Source organism: Paracoccidioides lutzii (genome assembly GCF_000150705.2).
Source record: "Paracoccidioides lutzii Pb01 unplaced genomic scaffold supercont2.8, whole genome shotgun sequence".
In the NCBI taxonomy this organism is placed as follows: domain Eukaryota; kingdom Fungi; phylum Ascomycota; class Eurotiomycetes; order Onygenales; family Ajellomycetaceae; genus Paracoccidioides; species Paracoccidioides lutzii.
The window spans coordinates 23,182-44,511 of NW_015440954.1; the positions used below are offsets into that span (position 1 = coordinate 23,182).

The following is a 21,330-nucleotide window of genomic DNA, read 5'->3' on the forward strand; positions in this document are numbered from 1 at the left end:
ACAAGAGATTTTTTATCACTACTTTAACTTACAGGATGAATCCAGAAAAAGGGGCGGTTGTGGGCAAGTGTAGTGGGGGCAATTTGATGCCATTGGCTATTGTTGGCATGTCCTGTCGTCTTTCGGGAGATGTCACCAGCCCTGATACTCTCTGGGAGTTGTGCTCTCGTCGGCGAAGTGGTTGGTCCACGATCCCAGAGCATCGATTCAATGCTGCGGCTTTCTACCATCCCAATCCGGATAGAAATGGAGCTTTCAACTTTAATGGCGGCTACTTTCTCAAGGAAGACATCGGTCTCTTTGATGCGCCATTCTTTAATCTCACCAAGCACGAGGCAGAGTCCATTGACCCACAGCAACGTCTGATGCTTGAATGCACCTACGAGGCGCTTGAGAATGGAGGTATTACATTGGAATCACTGGCTGATGATCAGGTGGGCGTCTTCGTTGGCGCATCGATCTCGGATTACGATTTGAACAATTACAAGGATAGCGAAAACATTTCACGGTACAACGCAACCGGATGCGCGTTGTCACTTCAATCCAACAGAATTTCATACTATTTCAACTTCAAAGGTCCAAGTATTACCATTGATACTGCATGCTCGTCTAGCTTGACCGCATTACATGTCGCCTGTCAAAGCCTTAGATCACGGGAATCGACCTGCGCAATTGTCGGCGGTTGCCATCTAAACCTGTTACCGGATGTGTTCATCTCCATGTCTCTCCAAAGGTATTTACCGTCCTGGACATATCGCCGGAGAACTTGACTAACACTTATCCGTAGGCTTTTCTCTAATGCTGGAAAATGTTACCCATTTGATCATAGAGCGCAGAGTGGATTTGGACCTGGAGAGGGTGCAGCGTGTATTGTCCTCAAACCGTTGGATGTTGCGATTGAAGCCGGCGACTCAATAAGGGCTGTAATAGTCAACAGTGGGATAAATCAAGACGGGCGGACCCAGGGAGTTACGATGCCGAATATTGCCGCTCAGGAACAACTTATTAGATCGGTTTATGCGCAAGCTCACATAGACCCTATAGATACCGGATACGTGGAAGCGCATGGGACTGGCACCAAAGTTGGCGACCCGATAGAGGCGAGAGCGCTTCATACTGTTTTCGGCAAAGGAAGGCCGTCGATGAAACCTTTGTTTGTGGGCTCACTTAAATCTAACGTCGGGCATACTGAAGGGGCAAGTGGAGTGGTTTCAGTAATAAAAACGGCAATGATGCTTGAGAAGGGTTTTATTTTACCGAACTGTGATTTCGAGAAACCGAATAATGCTATCCCATTGGAGGAATGGAATTTAAAGGTACATACAAATACTCTTCGAATATTCTTGGTTGCCTGTTTTCTCTTTTCCCACTCCTTGTCGATGCCACGAAACATCCCAGGGATATTCTCCTTATCCATTCCTTTTAGAACCTTTAGTTTCTGTCCTTGCTAATTCGCCTAAAGGTGCCCAAAAGACAAGTGCCATGGCCCCGCGAGAAGACTTACGCCAGCGTCAATAATTTTGGATTTGGAGGATCAAATGCCCATGTCATTCTAAAGAAGGCCCCGCCTCTATCAGAAGTTGCCTGGAAAGCCCGATCCGATCTTGAGACGCCAGCACCAAAACCTTCCCTTCTGCGCAAGGTTTATACTCTGTCCTCACATAACAGGGGGGGCTTATCTCAGCAGATAAAGGCCCTTGAAATATACTTAGAGAAGCATCCAGAAGCTTTCGATCTTCACTTGATGGACAACTTGGCCTACACACTTTGTCAGCGACGAAATCACCTTCCGTGGAGAGTTGCAGTTTCGGCTCCGTCTAGCACACAGCTGATAGAAGTTCTGTCTACAAATATCACACCCAAGCGGTCTGCAGGGGAGCAAGTAATCGGATTTGTTTTTACTGGCCAGGGTGCCCAATGGAATGCCATGGGTAGAGAGCTCCTTGTTGCCTATCCGATATTTAGAGCCACAATGGAAGCGGCAGATCAGTGCCTGGTTAAACTAGGTGCTATGTTTTCCTTGATCGGTATGTACAACTATATATGGATATGTTTCGTTTCTTATCTCTAACTGGTTTCAGATGAGTTATCCAAGGATACTGGTACAAGTTTTATTTATGAAGCATGTTTCAGTCAGCCCTCTTGTACAGCGATTCAGATAGCTTTGACAGAGCTTCTAAGTTCGTGGGGAATACAGCCTGTTTCCGTGGTTGGCCACTCTAGCGGTGAGATTGCTGCGGCGTATGCTGCCGGTATGCTTTCGCTCGAAGATTGCATCACCATTGCCTACACTCGGGGAACCGTAGCAGACCAAATATCGAAGGAATTTCCAGAAGTCAAAGGAGCCATGTTGGCCGTTGGGGCGGGTGCATCGGATATAGGCCCTCTTCTTGACACTCTTCAAGGAGGAAGTGCAGTAATTGCCTGCGTCAATAGTCAAAAGAGTGTTACGGTCTCTGGCGATGAAACGGCAATAAGTGAATTGCAAAGCAAGGTTGACGATCAAGGAATTTTCAATAGAAAACTCCCAGTGAACGTAGCATATCACTCCTATCATATGAGACTAGTTTCGGAAAAATATCGGTCGATGATGGGAAACATCGTCCCCAAATCCGCAGCCATCAAATTCCACTCATCAGTGTTCGGTCACCAAGCCACATATTCCGATCTTACCGGTGATTATTGGGTAGACAACTTCGTATCTCCTGTCGAGTTTGTACGCGGCTTACAAAGCCTCCTGTTGGAAAGTCGAGCTACCTCTGGCAAACAAATAAATATGCTTGTTGAGATTGGACCACACCCAGCACTGAAGGGCCCAATCCGAGATATTCTACAGCATGATTCCCTGGGTGGAGAGATAAAATATCTGCATAGTCTTAAACGCGAACAAGACGCCGTTGAGGCAATGCAGGCACTGGGGACGGAGTTATTCATGAATGGGGCTAAACTCAACTTCAACTCCATCAACTTTCCATCCGACAAAGGAAAGAGACCTGTCTTGCTAACGAATCTGCCGAGTTATCCTTGGAACCACACTACAAAATATTGGCAAACCTCCCGTCTGTCTCAAAATCACTGTCATAAGCCTTTTCCACGAAACGATATTCTTGGCTCACTCTCTGTAGAAAGCGATGATATAGAACCCAGATGGAGAAACGTTCTGCGGGCAGATGACCATCCATGGATTCGACATCATAAAGTTCAAGGAAACAATGTATATCCTATGACTGGTTACCTTGCCATGGTGCTGGAAGCCGCAACCCAGCATTCCATTATGAAAAAGGTAGAGTTCGATCACTTTGTATTTCGGGAAGTGTCTATTGGGCGAGCCCTGATTATTTCGGACACGTCTGCAGTCGAAACTATGACTACTCTAAGACCGTACGCTGAGGGCACTAGAATATCGTCGGATGCTTGGAGTGAATTTCGAGTATTTTCATGGTCGGATACTAAAGGATGGGATGAGCATTGTCGAGGACTTGTGAAGGTTTATAAAATCGGGGGCCCAAACCCCATTGATGGCTCTTATCAGCACAGAGAGAACTCCCTTTATATCAAAGAGCAGGTAGCTGCATTTCACTCCAATTGTGCATCTACCCCTGATGTCCATGAAATGTATGACGCTGTTGCTGCCAATGCTTTGGAGTATGGCCCGTTATTTCAAGCAGCATCGAAAGTTTTCGTCGGTAATCAACAAGCGATATTCGACATATCGGTGACTGACACAAGAGGTTCTATGCCTCAAGAGACTGAAACCGACTTGATCATTCATCCTGCGGCTTTAGATGCGTGTGTGCAAATTGTATGGCCTCTCTTGGGATTTACTAACCCGGGGCCGCATTCCCTTTACCTACCATCCTTCTTAAAATGCCTGTCTGTTCCCTGCTCAACGTCCATGCCAATTGGAGGCCAGTTTCGGGTCTATGGGAGTCGATTGAACTCACTCTCTCATGGCGTTCCAATCAACCACGATATATTTGTTACCTCCGCTGAAAATCCCACCGAAATTCTCTTAAAAATGGAGGGGTTAACGTTAACACCTGTTCATGATGACATAGCGTCTGCGAATGGTGAGCCCAAAGTGTTATGCTATAAGCTTTGCTTAGAGCCCTGCCTAGAGTTTTTGACCACGGAAAATTTGAGATCATTTGATGGGGCTCATAACACGAACCAGAACGAAAAGAGCCATGTTCACATCCTCAATCAGGTTTCGTTTTATTTCCTCGAGAAAGCGTTAAAACAGCTTGACAAAGAGGAATACCGTAGCCTCCGTCAGAAACACGAGCCGTTCTATCAGTGGATACGAACTTTGAACTTACAGACAGAGAATGGAAGAATTAGACTTCATCACTCAGATTGGTCTCAATTCAACGAGGAAAGGTGGTCATTCGTTATTAACATGGCTCGGTGTATGGGGACAGTGGGGAAAGTGACATGTTCCATTGGTGAAAATTTTGTACCGATTTTAAATCGGGGAATAGCCTCAATATCTACCAGTCTTGGTGACGATCTACTGGAACAATTCTACGATGAGCTTAGTCCCCTTAACCGGAATTACGCCAACGCCGCCATTTGTATCGACAAGATGGCTTTCCAGTACCCTGACATGGAAATTCTTGAGATCGGAGCTGGCACAGGGGAAGGATCTTTACGCATACTGCGAATTTTGGGGGGTGGTGACACTGGAAAAATGCGGAGATTCGCCAAATACACGTACACTGCTAAAAGCGCCCATACACTCGTTAAAGCTAAGCCTAAGTTTCAAGCCTGGGGTAGGTTCGTGTCATGTCGAAACTTGAATATTTCGCAAGATCCTTCTGGCCAAGGTTATTTACCAAAATCGTACGATCTAATAATCGCTTGTCATTTATCGGATTCGACAGAATGTTTACATGAAGCCATGGCCAATGTGAATGGACTTCTGAAACCTGGAGGGAAACTGGTTTTGCTCGATTGGACGGCCAGACATTTATATCAGTTCGTTCCCAAATTGCTTTCAGGCTCTTGGTCAACCGAAAGATCAGGTCGTGCGGGTAGTTCTATTCGGAATAAAGACGAGTGGGACAAGCTGTTCCGAGAAACAAAGTTTTCTGGATTAGACCTATCTCTGGACGACTATCCAGAGACCCTTGAGCAGTCCAGTAGTCTGATGCTATCAACCGTCCAAGCATCCGATGAATTATCCGGCAAGGAAATAGCTCTAGTTTACCACGGGGGAGTCAATGACTCTCTCGCACCTGGCCTTATCCGCGAGTTGGAAAATATAACTGGCATCCGCCCCTCCGTTGAAGAACTCTGCCAAGTTAATGCAAAAGGTAGACTATGCATTTTTTTCGGCGAACTATATCAGCCGCTTTTATCCAGCATGACACCGGATCTTCTTTCAGCAATTCAACTTCTAGTATCTAGTGCCAGTGGTATTCTCTGGGTCATTCGTCAAGACCACCTAGTCTCGGGCTCACCTGAATCCAGCATGGCGATCGGGCTAGCCAGAACATTACGCTCAGAAACGGCGATACAACTTGCGACTCTAGAGCTGGAAGGCAATCCCCACTATGGCGAAGCTGACCAAATAATGAAGGTCTTCAGAGCTGTATTTGGTACTGAACCTAGTCTCAGGCAAGGAGATATGGAATATGTGGTTAAAAATAGACTTATTTGTGTTTCGCGCGTTTTTGCAGATCCAGAAACGAACAAATATGTTCACGAAGAGTCACACAGAATCCCCCCTGAACTACAGCCTTTCTATCAAAACAACAGGCGCCTCAAACTAGCGATGGGACATCATGGCACTCTGGACAGTTCTTATTTTACGGATGAGCTCTCAACAACTCAGGTCCCAGCCAATTGGATAGAAATCGAAACTCGATTTATAGGACTAAATTTCAAAGATATTATGATTGCCATGGGTCAACTCCAAAACGGTCATTTAGGGAATGAATGTAGCGGAGTCGTTACCGCGATTGGGGATAAAGTGACGGACTTCAAAGTTGGCGACCGGATTTGTGCCGTCTCTGAGGGAGCTTTTGCCAATTACGCTCGCTTTCCGGCATCAAGCGCCTGGAAGATTCCAGATAAGATGAGTTTTGATGTAGCAGCATCCATTCCAATTGTATTTTGCACAGCGTATTACTCTTTGTTTGATGTTGGTCGTCTGCAACGGGGGGAGCGGATTCTCCTTCATGCCGCCGGAGGAGGGGTAGGCCAAGCGGCCATTATCCTCGCTCAATCGATTGGTGCGGAGATTTATGCAACTGTTGGTAGTGCTGATAAGAAGAAGTTTCTAATGGAAACCTACAACATCGACGAAACAAGAATCTTTTTCAGTCGGGATATTTCTTTCGCTGACAGAATCCGCAAAGCCACGGATGGAGCAGGCGTTGATGTTGTCTTGAATTCTCTTGCTGGTGAAATGCTACAGGCAACTTGGGAATGCATTGCTCCGTTTGGGCGATTCATAGAAATTGGTAAAAAGGACATTGTACGGAATTCGAGACTTGAAATGATCCACTTCGACCGGAACGTAAGTTTTGCATCTGTTGATTTGACACTCTTGGCCAACAAACGCCCGCAGTTGATGAAAAAAGTTCTAGCTGGAGTCTTTGGGATGTTTGAAAATGGCAGTGCTAGGAGTATATCGCCAATTACGCGCTTTTCAATATCGGATTTCGAGAAGGCGTGTCATAATTTACAGACTGGCCGAAGTATCGGAAAGATTGTCATCGAAGCGGGGAAGAATGCTTGCGTCAAGGTTAGTTTAATTTGTGAATAAAATTGGTTCTCGGTGCTGATTAATGTTTGCGACAGGTTTATCCAAGAAAGAAGCAAGGAGATATTCTCTTTGCGGAAGCCTCCTACATAGTCGTGGGTGGTACGGGAGGGCTCGGACGAAATATTACGTCATGGTTAGCTGAGAAAGGGGCGCGACATATCATTGTCGTCTCACGAAGCGGTGCCTCGGATGAAAGAGTTGGGGAGATGATTAAGGATCTCGCTGCAGACGGAGCAACTGTCGTTGTATGCCAATGCGATATCAGCAAAAAAGAGGAAGTCGAAACCAAACTGGCAACAATACTACCGCAAGCGCCACCTGTGCGCGGGGTAATATATTGCGCAATGGTTCTCCGGGTATGCCGTTTTCCAATTCCCAAGCGCGTGTGCATTTTCAAGAAACCCCTAACACTTCATTCAGGACACGCTGTTCGAACGGATGACCTTTGATGACTACGACGGGGTTGTGAAACCAAAGGTTGCAGGAGTGTGGAATCTACACCATGCGCTCGTAGGATTAAGCTGTGATCTTGATTTCTTCATCACTCTCTCTTCAATTGCTAGTCTTGTCGGTAACAGGGGACAAGCTGCATATGCCGCTGGTGGCACTTTCATGACAGCTTTCGCACAATATGGAAACGCGCGTGGTTTACCTTGCACTACTATCGATCTGGCTCCCGTTCAAGGAATCGGGTATCTCGCGGAAAATCAGCAGAGGAAGAACGAAGTCGAAAACTCGCTAGTCGTGGATTGGGTTAATGAAACCCAGCTTCGAGGACTTCTTGCCGCCGCCATCAGAGGCGATATGGCCAATACCTGTCACCACCACTGCATCACCGGCCTAGGAATATTGAAATCCATCTCCGGTAAAGAGACACCGTGGTGGGCCTTGGATCCAAGGTTTTCACATCTCGTTCAGTCGTGCGCCTCTGATGAAGGCCAAACATGCGACCCCGCATCTTCTCTAGCCACAGCATCTCCCGGTCTTGCGGTGAAAAATACAGCTGATCGCGCAGACGCAGAAAGAATAGTTACGGATGCTCTTGTACAAAAAGTATCCACCATAATGATGCGGTCCGTCGACGAAATTGACCCTTCAAAACCTCTGGGCACATACGGGCTGGACTCCCTGATCACCATTGAGGTGCGCAATTGGATCTCTCGCGAGCTCCAAGCGAGCTTGCAAATCATGGAGATTCTCGTGACCAAGTCTGTGGTAGAGCTGGCGGGGCTGATATTGAAGAAATCAAAGATCGTGAGCGTGGAGGCGAAATCGCGATGGGGGCTCAGCTGAGTTCATGGAATGTTCAGGACAAGGTCTCGTCCCATGGTTCTTGCTGAGGGAAACATTTACCTGTTTTTTTTTTTTTTTTTTTTTTTTTTTTTTTTTTTTTTCTCTTTTTCCTTTTGTTTCTTTCTTCTTGAAGTTTCAAATTCTCCTTTTACCACATAATAATTTGTTAATAGCTTCATCCAATAATCACTAATCAATTTCAGGACCTCAACACACGGGAACGAGCTAACCCGAATCGAGTAAAATTGTGGAGAGCTAAAATAAGCTTAAATCAACTACACATCACACCGTAGTTTTTCGCAATGTCGTTGAGGTGGATGTGTGTGTGATGTGATGATTGCCAATGAGGCAGTGCCTATGTCAGTATAGTTAGTTCTAGTGTTGCAAAATATCTAAATGGTCATCGTGAGTCGCATAAGGAGTTGGAATCTTGCGAAATATAAACACTATTATTGTTTCATCAATTTCTTCAATAACACAAAAATGGGGCCTTATGGTTGCTGTGAGCAGCAGTTAAAAGGGTTTTACCGTATCTACAGTACTTTGTGTCACTATTAGTTATTTATACCTCTATATATGGGTACTGAATTGTTGATGTATTGTGTTTGTAATAATACGACCTATACGGGAGCATACACCCGGTCCGATTTTTCAGCGCCTCAAACCTCAACACTTCAAGCTTTCCCTCGCTACCACACAAACGTCGTCCACCAGCTCCATTGCCCCCGCTATTCTGTCTTTGCCCTTTTAAACATTACCTTCTACTGGGCTGCAAAAAATCAAGCTCGATTGCCTCCTTACGTGCCAAACTTTGCGATAGTCGCCATTTTTTTTCTTTTCTGGGCGTGACGCATCTGCTAGCCACAATGGAGGGAGAATCAACCCTTTTGACCATGGAAAGTGACGTGCCAAGTTCTTCTCACCAGGTCAAGTCATCGAGACCCGCTGTGCGATGTTTAACTTGTCGATTAAAACATGTGCGCTGTGATGGGGCCCAACCAGGTAAGGCTTCCTTCTCGTCCCATCCATTCGATCCCTATCATCATCACAGTGGTATAGAATCTTCAATATTGTTGTTTAAATGCTGATATTCATATCTATAATCCTTTGTATGAATTGGTGTAGTTTGCAGCACATGTTTGCGAAAAAATCAAACATGCGAATACCCAACTTTCGCTTTTCATCCGGCTGCAAAACCCAGTAGCGCTAAAACAAATTTGACAGGTCGTCAGCTGGCCAGTAAAACACGGACTGTAAGGGCGTGTCTCGTGTGTAGGGGTGCAAAGAGGAAATGTGATGGGGAGATGCCAGGTAATTCGTCCTCTTGTTCTGATATGCTTTTAAATTTCCACCCGTCCCTTGTTCTCCTCGGTTTTTTATTTATTTTATTTTATTTTTATTTTATATTTTTTTTGGTTTTGGTTTTGGTTTTTTTTTTTTTTTTTTTTTTTTTTTTTTTTTTTTTTTTAAATAATCTGTATAGAGAGACTGAAATTGCTACCTTTAATATGCACCCATTTTCTTCGTGGGGGAAACATGGTCCGTACGGTTACTGATCTTGACAGCATGTGAGCCCTGTTTGAAAAGAGGTATCGAGGCGAATTGTAAATACGATCATATTACCCCCCAGACATTGTAAGAGTTGTCTTTTTATATGTCCTTTACTAGATACTTAAGGATTAAGAGACGGAATAGGAAGCGTGCAGAATCGCCTTCAGACGAACGTCCACATAAACAGACCCGGATATCTCATCCTAGATCAGGCGGAAATCAAAATATTTCCCTTCCCAGCTTACGCAAGGAGCGAGTGCGTTCTCCCAGAGAGAGTCCTAGTCTACAGCTTGTTGGGGCAATTTCCAAGACATCATCTGAAGGAGATGAGTCTCAAGAAAGTGACGAAGAGGAATCGTCCAGCCAAGATGACGAAAAGGAGCCGAACGCCGGAAGCGCCAGGCGATCTATTCCTTCGGTTCAAGGTCTCCCCGTTAAAACTCAAGGTTCTAGCGACCATGGAAGTCCAGAGGCATCTGAATATGTTGGACCGTTCACTCCACAGGCTCATCCAACAACAGCCGAAAAAGCTCAAGAATCTCGGGAATCAAGTGATTCTGATGTATCTGTGGAAATGGCTGACGGAGCGGAATCCCCAAACTCTGCTGAAAGCGAACAAGAGAGAGGTGATCTCAGTCTCTTTCTTCCAGGACTCAGACAGGCTGTCTTTCAGAGAACCGGCGTTTCGAGACCAGGAAGCACGCTTGAGTCCGATCGAGAACTCAAGAGATTGAGCAAAGTCGCAAATCAGAAGGCGGAAAAAATGTTATCTCCAGATCCAGTTAATCTCATCCTTCCTCAGCGCAATGTTGCTAATGAGCTAGTCTCCCTTTACCTTACGCGGGAGTATGTCAATATGCCAATATTTCATCGGGAAGATTTCACAGACCGATACAAGTCGCTGTGGAATGAAACAGAACAGCGATGCAGTAGGACCTCGGTTTCGGGTGACTCTTGCATATTCTATGGCATCCTCAATGGCATATTTGCCATAGGAACTCTATTACGTGACCCAAACGACTTGAACGATTCCGAGCAGTACTTTCAGCGCTGCCAAAATCTGATTTTCATGAACGGAATAGAAGAAGGGGGAATCATACATGTACAGGCGTATCTCATCATGGCTCAATATTTTCTTGCAGCAAATAACCTACACGATGCATGGAAGTCCATAGGGCTTGCCATACGTGCTGCCCAGTCCCTTCATCTCCACCTTGTATCTGGAAGCCATCACTTAACTCCCAGGGAAGACCAAGAGTTACCAAGACGAGTATGGCATTGCTCGCTGACACTTGAATGGTACGTCAGGGGGGATCATCTCCATAACTCTTTTTCAATTGAACTTTCTAATGCTCTATATGCAGCATCATCGCCATGAACATGGGGATCACAACCTTAACCAAACACACCTCTGAAATTCCACTTCCTTTCCCTGCCAACAGGGACTACATCGACCGCCTCGCCTCAGAGGGCCAGGGTGACCCAGACCCCGGAATTGACCGACCCTCAATCATAGAATTCTTCAATAGTTCTGCTCGTCTCTACCATCGATACAACGCCCTCGTTCCTATTATGCAGGAACTCCAGTTGACCGACTCCGGCAGTGCTCGTAAGAAGCTTGAGGCCTTTGATCCTCAACCGCTCATTGATGCCGACCGCTCCCTCTCTAGCTGGCAAGCAGGTTTACCAACTTTCTTGCGTCCGGATGCGGACAGCAAGTCCCTAAAGTATCCCATCGCCCGTCGCCAACACAACACTTTGCGCATCCGCTATCTGCACATGCGTCTTCTGCTCTGGCAGCCACTACTGGCCATAGTTGCAGCGGCCTCTCCTGACATTGATGCCCGCGCAGGAGCACGAAGAATCACCTCACCGCAAACAAGGCGAGAAATAGCCATCGGAAAAATTGAGAGGCCCATGACACACATTATCGCTCATGAGGGCGCGGTTAAATGCATCCTTCTGGCGACAGAGATCATCAATATTTTCAACGAAATCGAGAATGGCGGTGCAGATTGCAGAAAAGGAGACCACAACCTCGCCATACCATCGTTGTGGGAGAGTATTGGATATGTGTTTGCTTGTGCTAAAGTCTTTATTGCAGCGCGCAAATGTTCCAGAGGCGTCATTGAAGACATTGGCGGCATGGAGGTAATCCGGGAAGGATGGTGGGTTAGTATTGAGTTGATGAGGAAGTATCGTCAGTTTTCGCAGGCGGCGAGCGTATGTGTGAAGGCGCTTGAAAAGCTAGATGTGTTTTCCTCTGTTGAAAGAAATGGTTTTGCTGGAGATGGTGTGAGTGTGACAAAGGATATATCATGGTTGGAGTGCTTGCCGATTGATCTGAACTCCTGAGTAAGATATAAAGGAACAGACATCCTTAGCTTTGCTTTGATGACTGGTTGGCTATATGGCTGGCACGATTTTTAGGGCCTAGCTTGCGTAAGTGATACGTACGGCTTAATGTGTTATTGGTGTATTGGCCTTGAAAATGGACGCTTCCATCTACCAACAATGGAAACTTCATAACTCTTCTTTCAAGCTTTGAGGAGGGGGGGAAAAAAAAGGGTAAAGTCACCCTCCACATCCCAAAGTCCCGCAAACCTGTTTTTTCCCCCTTAGCACAACTCTTTTAACTTTGGTAATATTGAGCTTGTTCAGTCAGAATGAATCGGTTTCTTGTTGGTCTTCACTTTGTGTATGGAGTATTCGTACTTCTCCCCCCCCCCTCTCCCCGACAAACAAACCTCCCAATTTCGGCTACGCATTTTACTTTTCGGCATATATCTCCCTTCTCCCTTTCTTTTATCTACTGATAATGACAGAATCTTCCACGGGTTGCCTCTTTTTCTCAAAACGTTCTCAGATCGTATAAAACTATATTATCTCAATCGTGAACTAAACATACTTTAACACATTTAGCCAACCATTTCAATAAGGATTCATGCCCATAACTTAGTCTAACAGTTTGTTTGGAGACCCCGGGGGAGTGGGGGGCGGGGAGTTAATGTCTTAAAACCACCTTGAAAAGACATAGCGCTCCACATATTCCATCTTCTAGAGGAGGTGGATAAAGTATACGCATAAATACGCACGACCATAAAGTTTGGAAAGAATGGGGTCAACGAATGTTAGGTATTTCTCAAATGTGCCTGAAAGGATAAATGATATACAGGGTATCAACCAGTTAGAATCAGAAGGGCAAAACTGCGAAGCGGGGGAAATCAGGGATGGCTCAAAGAAAGGAAAACTCTGGGGAGAAAACAGCAGATACGGCATATCTTAACGTACCCGTTATCCTCTGGGTATAGAGAAGAGAAGAGCAAAAGATCACATCGCGATCCCGATGCCCTTTGCGCCTCCCATATTAAGCGGCGAGAATAAAACGAAAAGTCAGTGAAAGAGAAGAAAATCAAATCAAACGAGCCAATGCTAAAAACCGCAAAAGTGCCAGATGCTAAAATGAAGTGCGAAAAGAGATGCACGTTATATACAAAAATTAAATTAAATTAACTACAAAATAGCAATATTCAAAGAGATAACCAGTTAGAAGTTTCTATTTGCATATGAGATATTTCAATCATGAACATAGAAAAATCCATACAGACCATATAACATAGAGCATATACGCCAGACACCTCCCTCACTCTTCCCCCCCTTCTAGTCAAAGCCACATCACACCAACGACCACTGCTATAACCATACCCAATAAACTGCCCCGTATCTCCTTTTCGCGGGATGTGATTCTCATTCTTGTTGCGCTCGCGGAATCTAGCGGTGGATGTGAGATACTAGAGCGAGAAAGTCTGTCTGGATACGGATGGCTATGCTGTTCTAGAGGTACGAGAAGGAGACTGAGGAGATTGAGAGGAGGGTTCCTTTGCGGCTTAGGTGAAGTGAACAAAGTGCTGTTTGGATTGCTGGAGTCGATTCGCGTAGAAGGAATGGAGGAAGCGTTGTTCGACTTGTACAGAGGATAGAGTTGATCTTGCCCTTGGCTGGATGGATAGACGGGCCGTGGGGCACTTTTGATATCTGGAGAGGAGAAACGGTCTGCCGTCGATGGGTTGGAGAGTGGATTTGAGTTGAGTGATGTTTCTAGAGGGGTTGACGGGTTTGGATTATTATTGGTGTCGCTACCGCTGTTAACACTGTTGAAATTGATATGTTGCGGTGGATTTGTCCGTGTATTTTGGGAAGGATTTTCTGATCGAGGGACTTTGGTGTATGGAAGTGAGTGCTCTTTTTGTTTCTGGTGTTCGGTGCGCCAGCGGTTGTAGGGGTATATTAAAGAGTTCAACAAGGTATTGGGCGTGAGTATGTTTTCGATTCTCCACATGCTGGAGAGGGTGACGGCACGGAATACATTGATTTCGAGCGCATTGGACATCCAGAGCTGCTGATGAACCGATTCCTTTGTCAGCCACAACTCATCACCATGGATGTCGTGGTGATATTGGTGTGAAATGGCTGGACAAGATTCTAAAGAGAATTGATGTTAATGGGAGCAACATTGACTACTTCCAAAAAAAAAAATTAAAAACTAAAAATTAACGCACCTTGCAGGTCATCAGCGAGGAAATGGAGCGTCGCAGCATATTGTCTAGAGAGCGTATCCTTCCATTGGATCCTGAAGGGCGCCGGCAGCAATTGCAGGAGACAGAAAACGAGTGTAACGGCCAATACGAAGAGACTTGCTCCCACAATTTTCAACGTCATCATGAAGCTCCCTTTAACTACGCCATCCCACCAAAGACGAGAGACGGGGTTTGAGACTTGAAATTCGTAAAACGGGGTGATATGGTGGCTACCCTCAACAAGCTGACCACAACCTCCATGCTGATAGTGGGATAGAGTATAAAAGAAATGCAGGTTTTCCTTTTCCTTTTTTACTATTTTTCATTTTTTTTCCCTTCAATATTTTCAACATTTTCACCCCGTCGCAATCACACTGAGCGTAGTCGTGAGCAGAAATGGGTTTGACAGGAACTGCACATGGCTCCACAGGGAACAGAGTGTACAGATTTCTCCCAATCAGCGCCAGACAATTGAAAGGAACATCTAGCTAGCTACCCGAGGTGGAGCTGTCTTGCATTGACCTGCACTGGACGTGGTTGTTGAGTGGGTTCGGAGCTTACTTGATGGTGGAAAAGATGCAGCTTGAGGCTTAGATGTTTCATGAAGGGGGCTTAAGTAGTTAACTACGGAAGTGGTTTAACTAACTAATATTATTCTTTTACGAGTCTCTACTGTATAAGTTTGATTGAATCGCTCTCTGATGTATCCTGTTATTCCATTCTGCTTTATTTCGCCCTGTTCTTTAAAAAATAAATAAAATAAAATAAAAACAAAAACCGCATAGTCCGTTTATTTGTATTTCTGCTTTCTCAAAACCGGTTTTTGAGTCCAAATCACAGTTTTGTTCAAGTCAAGGTTATCCATGTCTACGCTGCGGAGCGTCAGGCATGTTGAGCGCTCGGCGAGTTGAGCAGGTAAGATCTCCAAGAAAAGAGTTAGCAGTGAGACATTAGTGCGGTATTTAATTTAAATGTAGTTAACTAACGAACTACACATTTCTCTCATTAACCAGTTGTTCAAGCTGGATTATGTACTCTGCAGGGTCCCCCTTACAAATTTAGAATACAGAGTTCTCCGGACTTCAGTATTACCCGTCAATTGGGGGATTTTGTGTTTGTAGAAAAGAGTAGAATCGAGGTATTCTTAAAATATTTCGCTCATTTCATTTCATTTTTCCTGATTTTGACACGCGTGGCTCATCGACAACCAGGCTTCTCGTATCAAGATAGAACCTTCAGCCGTACAGAGGAAACAAAAGCAGATTCATAGTAATACATATCAACCATGACCCGTTTTACACGAACGGACCGGAAGATAGTCATGGTCGGAAAGAAAATTAAAATCAGAATCATCCTTATATATCAGTGTTCAGATTGCAATCACACATTCCAAATCCTGCCATTGTTCAATGATAAATTGTATATATGTACGGCGCACGAGGTTTCCTACATAAATCATCCAAAACAAGGCATAGGGGTAATAGATATCACATCAGGGGAAATACGTTTACCTGACGCATCGTCACCAAGTCACCCTTCCTCCCTGCTAGCTCCTCATATTTTGGATCGCTGTTGTGCCTGTGTTTTGAAGACTTTAACTAGCTGTCGTACTGAGAGATCAAGCAAAACATCCTCTGAACCCCCGGGAATGCGGGCACCGGGAACTTCGCGATATATACCTGAAAAGAGATGTTAGTAATCCATTAAACAAGGAGGAACAAATTAACACAAAATAAATATAAGTGCAAAATGGAAAAAAGAACACTTACGCTCAGCAATCTCTCCCTGTCCAGTTCTTGTTAAGCCACTGCCTCCAAATAGCAGCACGGCAACCTGCGCACACTCATTCAGGACCATACCAGCCTTCGCTTTAGCGAGCGCTGTCAGTCCTCCCAGCCGGAAATCGGCCTGCTCCTTGGACATATTATTCAGCTGGTACAAGAACTGCTCAACCCACGCCCACATAGCCTCCAGTTCAGCACCGGCCTTTGCAAGGCGATGTCGAACGACAGGCTGATCCATCAACGTCTTTCCGAAAGCTTCGCGCTTCAGACAATACTCGAAAACAGCACTGAGGGCTACACGAGCCTGGCGAGTCACCGCGATGGTGATGGTAAGGCGCTCGTGGTTGAAGTTGGTCATGATGTATTTCATTCCCATGCCTTCTTGGCCAATGAGGTTCTCGACGGGGACTTTGACATCGTCGAGCTCGATGAAAGTGGTGCCGCTGCAGGCTTGGCCGGTAACTGACAATCGGCGCATGGTTACCCCAGGATAATTTTTCAATGGGACAACCATGATGGATAGGCCACTCGGACCTGGGCCGCCAGTTCGCACGGCCATAGTGGTGTAGTCTGCCCAGATTCCATTTGTGATCCTGAAAATATGGATGTCATTCAATATCCTGATATGTGCAATCGTCGATTGAAGGTCTGTCCCAAAGCTGTCACGATCTGGTTGACTTGACGAGACCATGCATACCATTTCTTGGAACCGTTGATGATATAGTGTTTCCCATCAACGCTTTTCGTGGCCTTCGTTGTGATGTTGGCAACGTCGCTTCCAGCGTCAGGCTCCGTGATGGCAATACAGATCGTTTCTTACAGGTCAAGAGATCGGGCAGGAATCGTTCCTGGAGCTCAGGGCTGCCGAATTTGAGAATTGGTGGAATACCGTATGCCATTCCAGCACTAAGAGAGCTCGAAGGACCAGTCAATCCTGAACGGCGCATCTACAATAGCTCAGTATTAGCAAACACCAGTATGAAACACTTAATCGCAATTCCATAGTGTTAGGTTTTTACCTCATCTAAATAGATTCCAGTATATATCAAGTCCCAATCCTCCACTTTAACCCCAAGGATATCATTAATGCCAAGTTTCTTTAGCCACACGACGGGTAGAGGAGAAGGTAAATTGGGAACCAGCATATTATGTTTCGCGAATGTGTACCAGACATGCTCTGGTACGGTACCCTCGCGCTCCCACTCAAAGGCATGGGACGTCAAATTTTCCCACATAAATACGTGGCATGCCTTCTGAAATGTCCGGTGGGCTTCAGTATAGTACGGAGAAGGGAGACCGCAAAGGTATGGGGGTTCCGAGAACGGAATAGGGTTCACAGAGTTAGTCGCCATGACTATAAATACGACAGAACAGAAAGATAGGATGTCTTATTTTCAGATATGCACACGGAAAGGTCAAATAGTTTCTTATTGGGTTGGTGAGAGCGAGACATAGACCCTCTTAAGAAGGTCCCGCTTTGCTGAACGGGGATGCGGGGAGGCGAGGTAACCCAGCACAGAGCTAATACTCGGACCTCCACGAACTGTAAGCTCTTCTTATTTGCTCTCATTGTAGAAGGCCATCTTGCCGGCCTAGCAGAGCCGAGCTTGACCGGGCATCTTGTTGACAGCTCTCAGATACCTCGGGATAAGATCTCGGCCCACTTTGACAGCTACGGCTGGTTGGAAGCTGAAGCGGTCATGAAGCCGAAGTCTTGGAATGTCGTTCGCAAATGCCCATCCGAGTTAGCGCGGTTCAGCTTGCATTCTTAACTACCGCAGTAATCGGTCAGTCAACCGATAATGTTTACATAACTCTATGGAGACTGCATTGATGCTTTGGAAATTTGTTATCTCATGAATAAAACGCTCCTCCAACGGTGAACCTACCCGTAAATTGAACACAAAGAACTTGTTGTGTATCACTGGCAGACGATTGACATCAAAGGATATATGAATATCCAATTTAAAGAACCGGAGGATCATTAAGCTCAGGAGTTGTCATTTGGGGTTTTCAAATGTACTAGTGTTGGGGAGGGATAAGAGGATTTAATAAGCACAGGCGAAGGCAAAAACGGTGTCCTAATCTGAGTGTTGTAAAAGCAGCTAGTGAGTAGATCTGATAGTTAGGTATGGCTGGAACAATCTGGTGGAGGATGTTGTCCACAGAATTGCCAACTGTTTTAAGGATCTCGGATCGGGTTGACCGGTCATGGCTGTCCGTTGCTACAAGGCGAAAGTTGCAAGCCCAAAGTCCAATTATCTGAAATGAAATCCGGATATCACTGAAGGAGAATTCAATCAACCAAATAGGATAGCCCAAAAAAATGTAATAACTCAATAAAACTTGTGAGGAAAACTGCTGAGAAAACCTTCCTAAGGTGATCGAAAACCAATATGAAGGCAAAGACGCATGTGTAGATGAGCAAACCTCAGAATCAGATGCAGAAAACTAAAGCAAAATGAAGAACAGCGCCAAATCCCTCTTTCGTAGAGAACTCCTGTGAAAGAAATGACTGGTGAAAACTGGAAACCCCTCCGGGATTGCCATTGATACCAAAAAATCGAGAAGGTTTTCAGAGGAAGATGTAAATAAATTTTGTAAGCCAGAGGGTAAGGGTATATATGCTACCTGGGTATGTATGTACAACACATAGGGCATGGAGCGGGAGCAAGAATAGTCCAAATATGTCCAAGTTGAATTTAAGTCATTAAAGCCTTGCAAAGTTCAAAAGCAAAGAACGAAACCACTATGGTGCGTGACATCAGATTGGATTCGTCATGGTAGGAGGGGACATGACTGAAGAATATGCGCTTGATGGAGGCACTTTAGTCGGGCTTCCTCGAGTGGTTGGAGTTCGTTGGTGGTGCTGCCGCTGGTAATAATATTGCTGTTGCTGGGGTTGCTGAAGGGTTCCGCTGGTGTCCTGCTGATGGGTCCTTGGGGTACTACCACCTGGTGTGCTGCTTCCACCCCCGCTACTCGTCTTGCCTCCGCGTTTGACCATTTTGCCCAAGATGCCCACTAACTCAGCGGCGTCTTCAAAACTCTCGTCGTCCATACCCTCTTGCGCATTGTAGACGTCCGCGATGGCCTGTTTGGCCAGACGTCTACAACCGTCGGAGTCGTGGAGGCAATCGTACAGGTACGCTGCATATTCAAGCTTGACTGACAGCCTAACCGGATGTGAACCTGGGAGGAGAGTATCTGCCAGTTGCGCTACATCACTGAAACAAGCTGTAGCTATTGGGGTGTAATCCAGACTTGGAAGTATGAATGAAGAGGCGGATTTAGGGGGCTTAACGGCTGGTAGGCCAGGAGGGCGAAGGTTTGTTCCGCCAACGGGACCTCCTTCTGGTGCGACAAGAGTTGGCGAGGCGGTGATGGAATCTCGATTTGGGATCGGGGACGACTTTGAGTCTCCTCTTACGCCATTGCCATTGTCAATCGTGTCATGTCCATTCGCAACATGTAGCGGTGAGCTAGATGTCGGTAGGCTTCGAATACCTGAGACGTGGATACTTGGCTGATTATGGAAAAGGACGAAAATATGGTAAAAGGATGCTCTGAGCTTATGGGCCAGGACTTTCAGTTCGACATAAGCCTCAACCATGGGGAGCACGTATTGTTCCGTTATCACCAATCCTTCACGGGAAAGCCATATTATGTGGTGGTAGAGTTGTAACGATTTGGTTTCTCTCGTAGGATCAAGCCGGCGGCGCTTACGAGCGCGAAGGAGTTTCTTCGACAGTATTACGGAAAGACCAAGGAGTTTGTAAAGCATACCAGAGAGATAGGCATTTTCGTGACCTGTGCTGGCTGCAAAGAAGCCCAAAAACTTTTGGTCAACTTCGGAGGATGCCATCCAAATAGCAGAAAGTGGAGTACTGTCTAAGTGATCCCGCTGAGGAGGTAAAAGGGTGATCAGTTCTTGTGTATCTTCGCAGTGGTCGAGTGTATGAAAATTGTTTTCAACTGCAATATGGTCCATAGCTTCTGTGCTCATTGAAGAAACGATGGAAAGGGAGCAAAACGATGGCGCTAAAAAGGTGATAAGGTCAAACAAGACGGAAAGCAGTTGGATGAAATAGTGCAACTGAATATTCCAAAGCCAATAAATAGAATTCTTGATTAATCATCGTGGTAGACGAAATATACAGAGTCCACAGCCCCCAAACTCCGGCGGCAAGCAGAAGATAGTTGAAACCAATAACGGTTACAGAGTAAAAACTGGTGCGCTTACCTGTCTCCAAAAAACTATCAATTCAATACCGGCGCCAATATTAAAAAAATTATACTCCAATTCGTGACAAATACTATTTTCTTGCGGGTTTCAAAGTAGCCGCCGTTAGAATTAACAGCGTAAGGGGCGCTTTTGGATGGGGACCAAATATTTTACCGCCAAATAATCAAAGTTCGAGGCCAGTGCTCAAGGGTGGGTGCGTCCCAAACCGAAACTGAACTGTCCTGCTCGATAAACGGATAAAAGTGGTTGTACAGTGCGTGATAAGGAGGCCCAGACAGAGAACTGATTGCTGTTAAAGTTGATTGTAGGAAAGCGTAAAAGTTGTTGAGTTTGATTCACTGCCGTTGAGGCTAGAGACAACAACCTCATAAAGAAACGATGTTTATGAAGGTGTAATATCGTTCAGGTGATGTCAAAACGTGCTCAAATACCTGTGTCGACTGTGAAGTATCAAAATGATAGCGCTGGGTTCTTTTGTTGCACAGTACCAGGAGAAAACCGAAGAGAGAGAATAATGTACAAAACTCTGGGGCTGAAACAGAGATGGCTGGGAGCTCAGCGCGATCTGTCAGCTTCCAATGCGATAGATATATAACCAGTTAGTAGTTGTCTTGAGGGATAACAGCCCAATGACATAAAGTAGGGCGGCTATATAACGGCTATTCGTCAGAAACGTCGAAAGTTCAACCAATGACACGATTGAGGTTCGAAAAGCTGGGAACAACGAACGCAAAAGCAGAACAAGAGGTCGTGGCTGTATGGCAGGATAAATTCGCGATTCATTGTTTGCAATTGGGCATGAGACGGTGTTAGATTTGGGTGCTGCCAACACCGAGCGACGGGCAGGAGATGACCAGCGGCTGAACTTGACAAAACTAGAGCATCAAAACAAAGTGCAGCATACAACGAAAGAAAAACATGGCAATTGAAACGGGAGAAAATCAGAAGAGAATTTGGACAGAGTCAGAGGGCCCATAATCCCCCCCAGAAAACCCCAAACAAAGAAAGTCCGCCCGCAAATATTTTCTGTGGGTGTGGAGGTAGGGATCCCCTAAAACAAAAAAAAAAAAGAAGGAGAAAAAAAAAAGAAGCCCCCCCCACCCCCTT

General features: G+C 45.6%; 5 protein-coding genes across 5 annotated transcripts; 2 read left to right on the forward strand and 3 right to left on the reverse strand.

Annotated features, from left to right (window-relative positions):
• Window positions 1–35: 35 nt before the first annotated feature.
• Window positions 36–8,065, forward strand: PAAG_02977 (mycocerosic acid synthase; the record flags this gene model as incomplete). Its single annotated transcript, XM_015844808.1, has 6 exons — window positions 36–733; window positions 788–1,316; window positions 1,463–2,027; window positions 2,082–6,751; window positions 6,808–7,128; window positions 7,193–8,065. The coding sequence occupies 6 exons, from the start codon at window positions 36–38 to the stop codon at window positions 8,063–8,065; spliced, it is 7,656 nt and encodes a 2,551-aa protein (XP_015702014.1).
• Window positions 8,066–8,931: 866 nt separating this feature from the next.
• PAAG_02978 (hypothetical protein) lies at window positions 8,932–11,971 on the forward strand (the record flags this gene model as incomplete). The annotated part of the gene is made up of 5 exons (XM_015844809.1): window positions 8,932–9,067; window positions 9,191–9,376; window positions 9,549–9,633; window positions 9,734–10,915; window positions 10,981–11,971. The coding sequence occupies 5 exons, from the start codon at window positions 8,932–8,934 to the stop codon at window positions 11,969–11,971; spliced, it is 2,580 nt and encodes an 859-aa protein (XP_015702015.1).
• Window positions 11,972–13,280: 1,309 nt separating this feature from the next.
• On the reverse strand, window positions 13,281–14,335 carry PAAG_02979 (hypothetical protein; the record flags this gene model as incomplete). Its single annotated transcript, XM_002794388.1, has 2 exons — window positions 13,281–14,098; window positions 14,176–14,335. 2 exons carry the CDS (start codon window positions 14,333–14,335, stop codon window positions 13,281–13,283), a joined length of 978 nt encoding a protein of 325 aa, XP_002794434.1.
• A 1,412-nt stretch (window positions 14,336–15,747) lies between these two features.
• Window positions 15,748–17,329, reverse strand: PAAG_02980 (hypothetical protein; the record flags this gene model as incomplete). The annotated part of the gene is made up of 4 exons (XM_015844810.1): window positions 15,748–15,872; window positions 15,963–16,570; window positions 16,644–16,924; window positions 16,997–17,329. The coding sequence occupies 4 exons, from the start codon at window positions 17,327–17,329 to the stop codon at window positions 15,748–15,750; spliced, it is 1,347 nt and encodes a 448-aa protein (XP_015702016.1).
• A 1,412-nt stretch (window positions 17,330–18,741) lies between these two features.
• Window positions 18,742–19,983, reverse strand: PAAG_02982 (hypothetical protein; the record flags this gene model as incomplete). The annotated part of the gene is made up of 1 exon (XM_002794391.2): window positions 18,742–19,983. One exon carries the CDS (start codon window positions 19,981–19,983, stop codon window positions 18,742–18,744), a length of 1,242 nt encoding a protein of 413 aa, XP_002794437.2.
• Window positions 19,984–21,330: the final 1,347 nt, after the last annotated feature.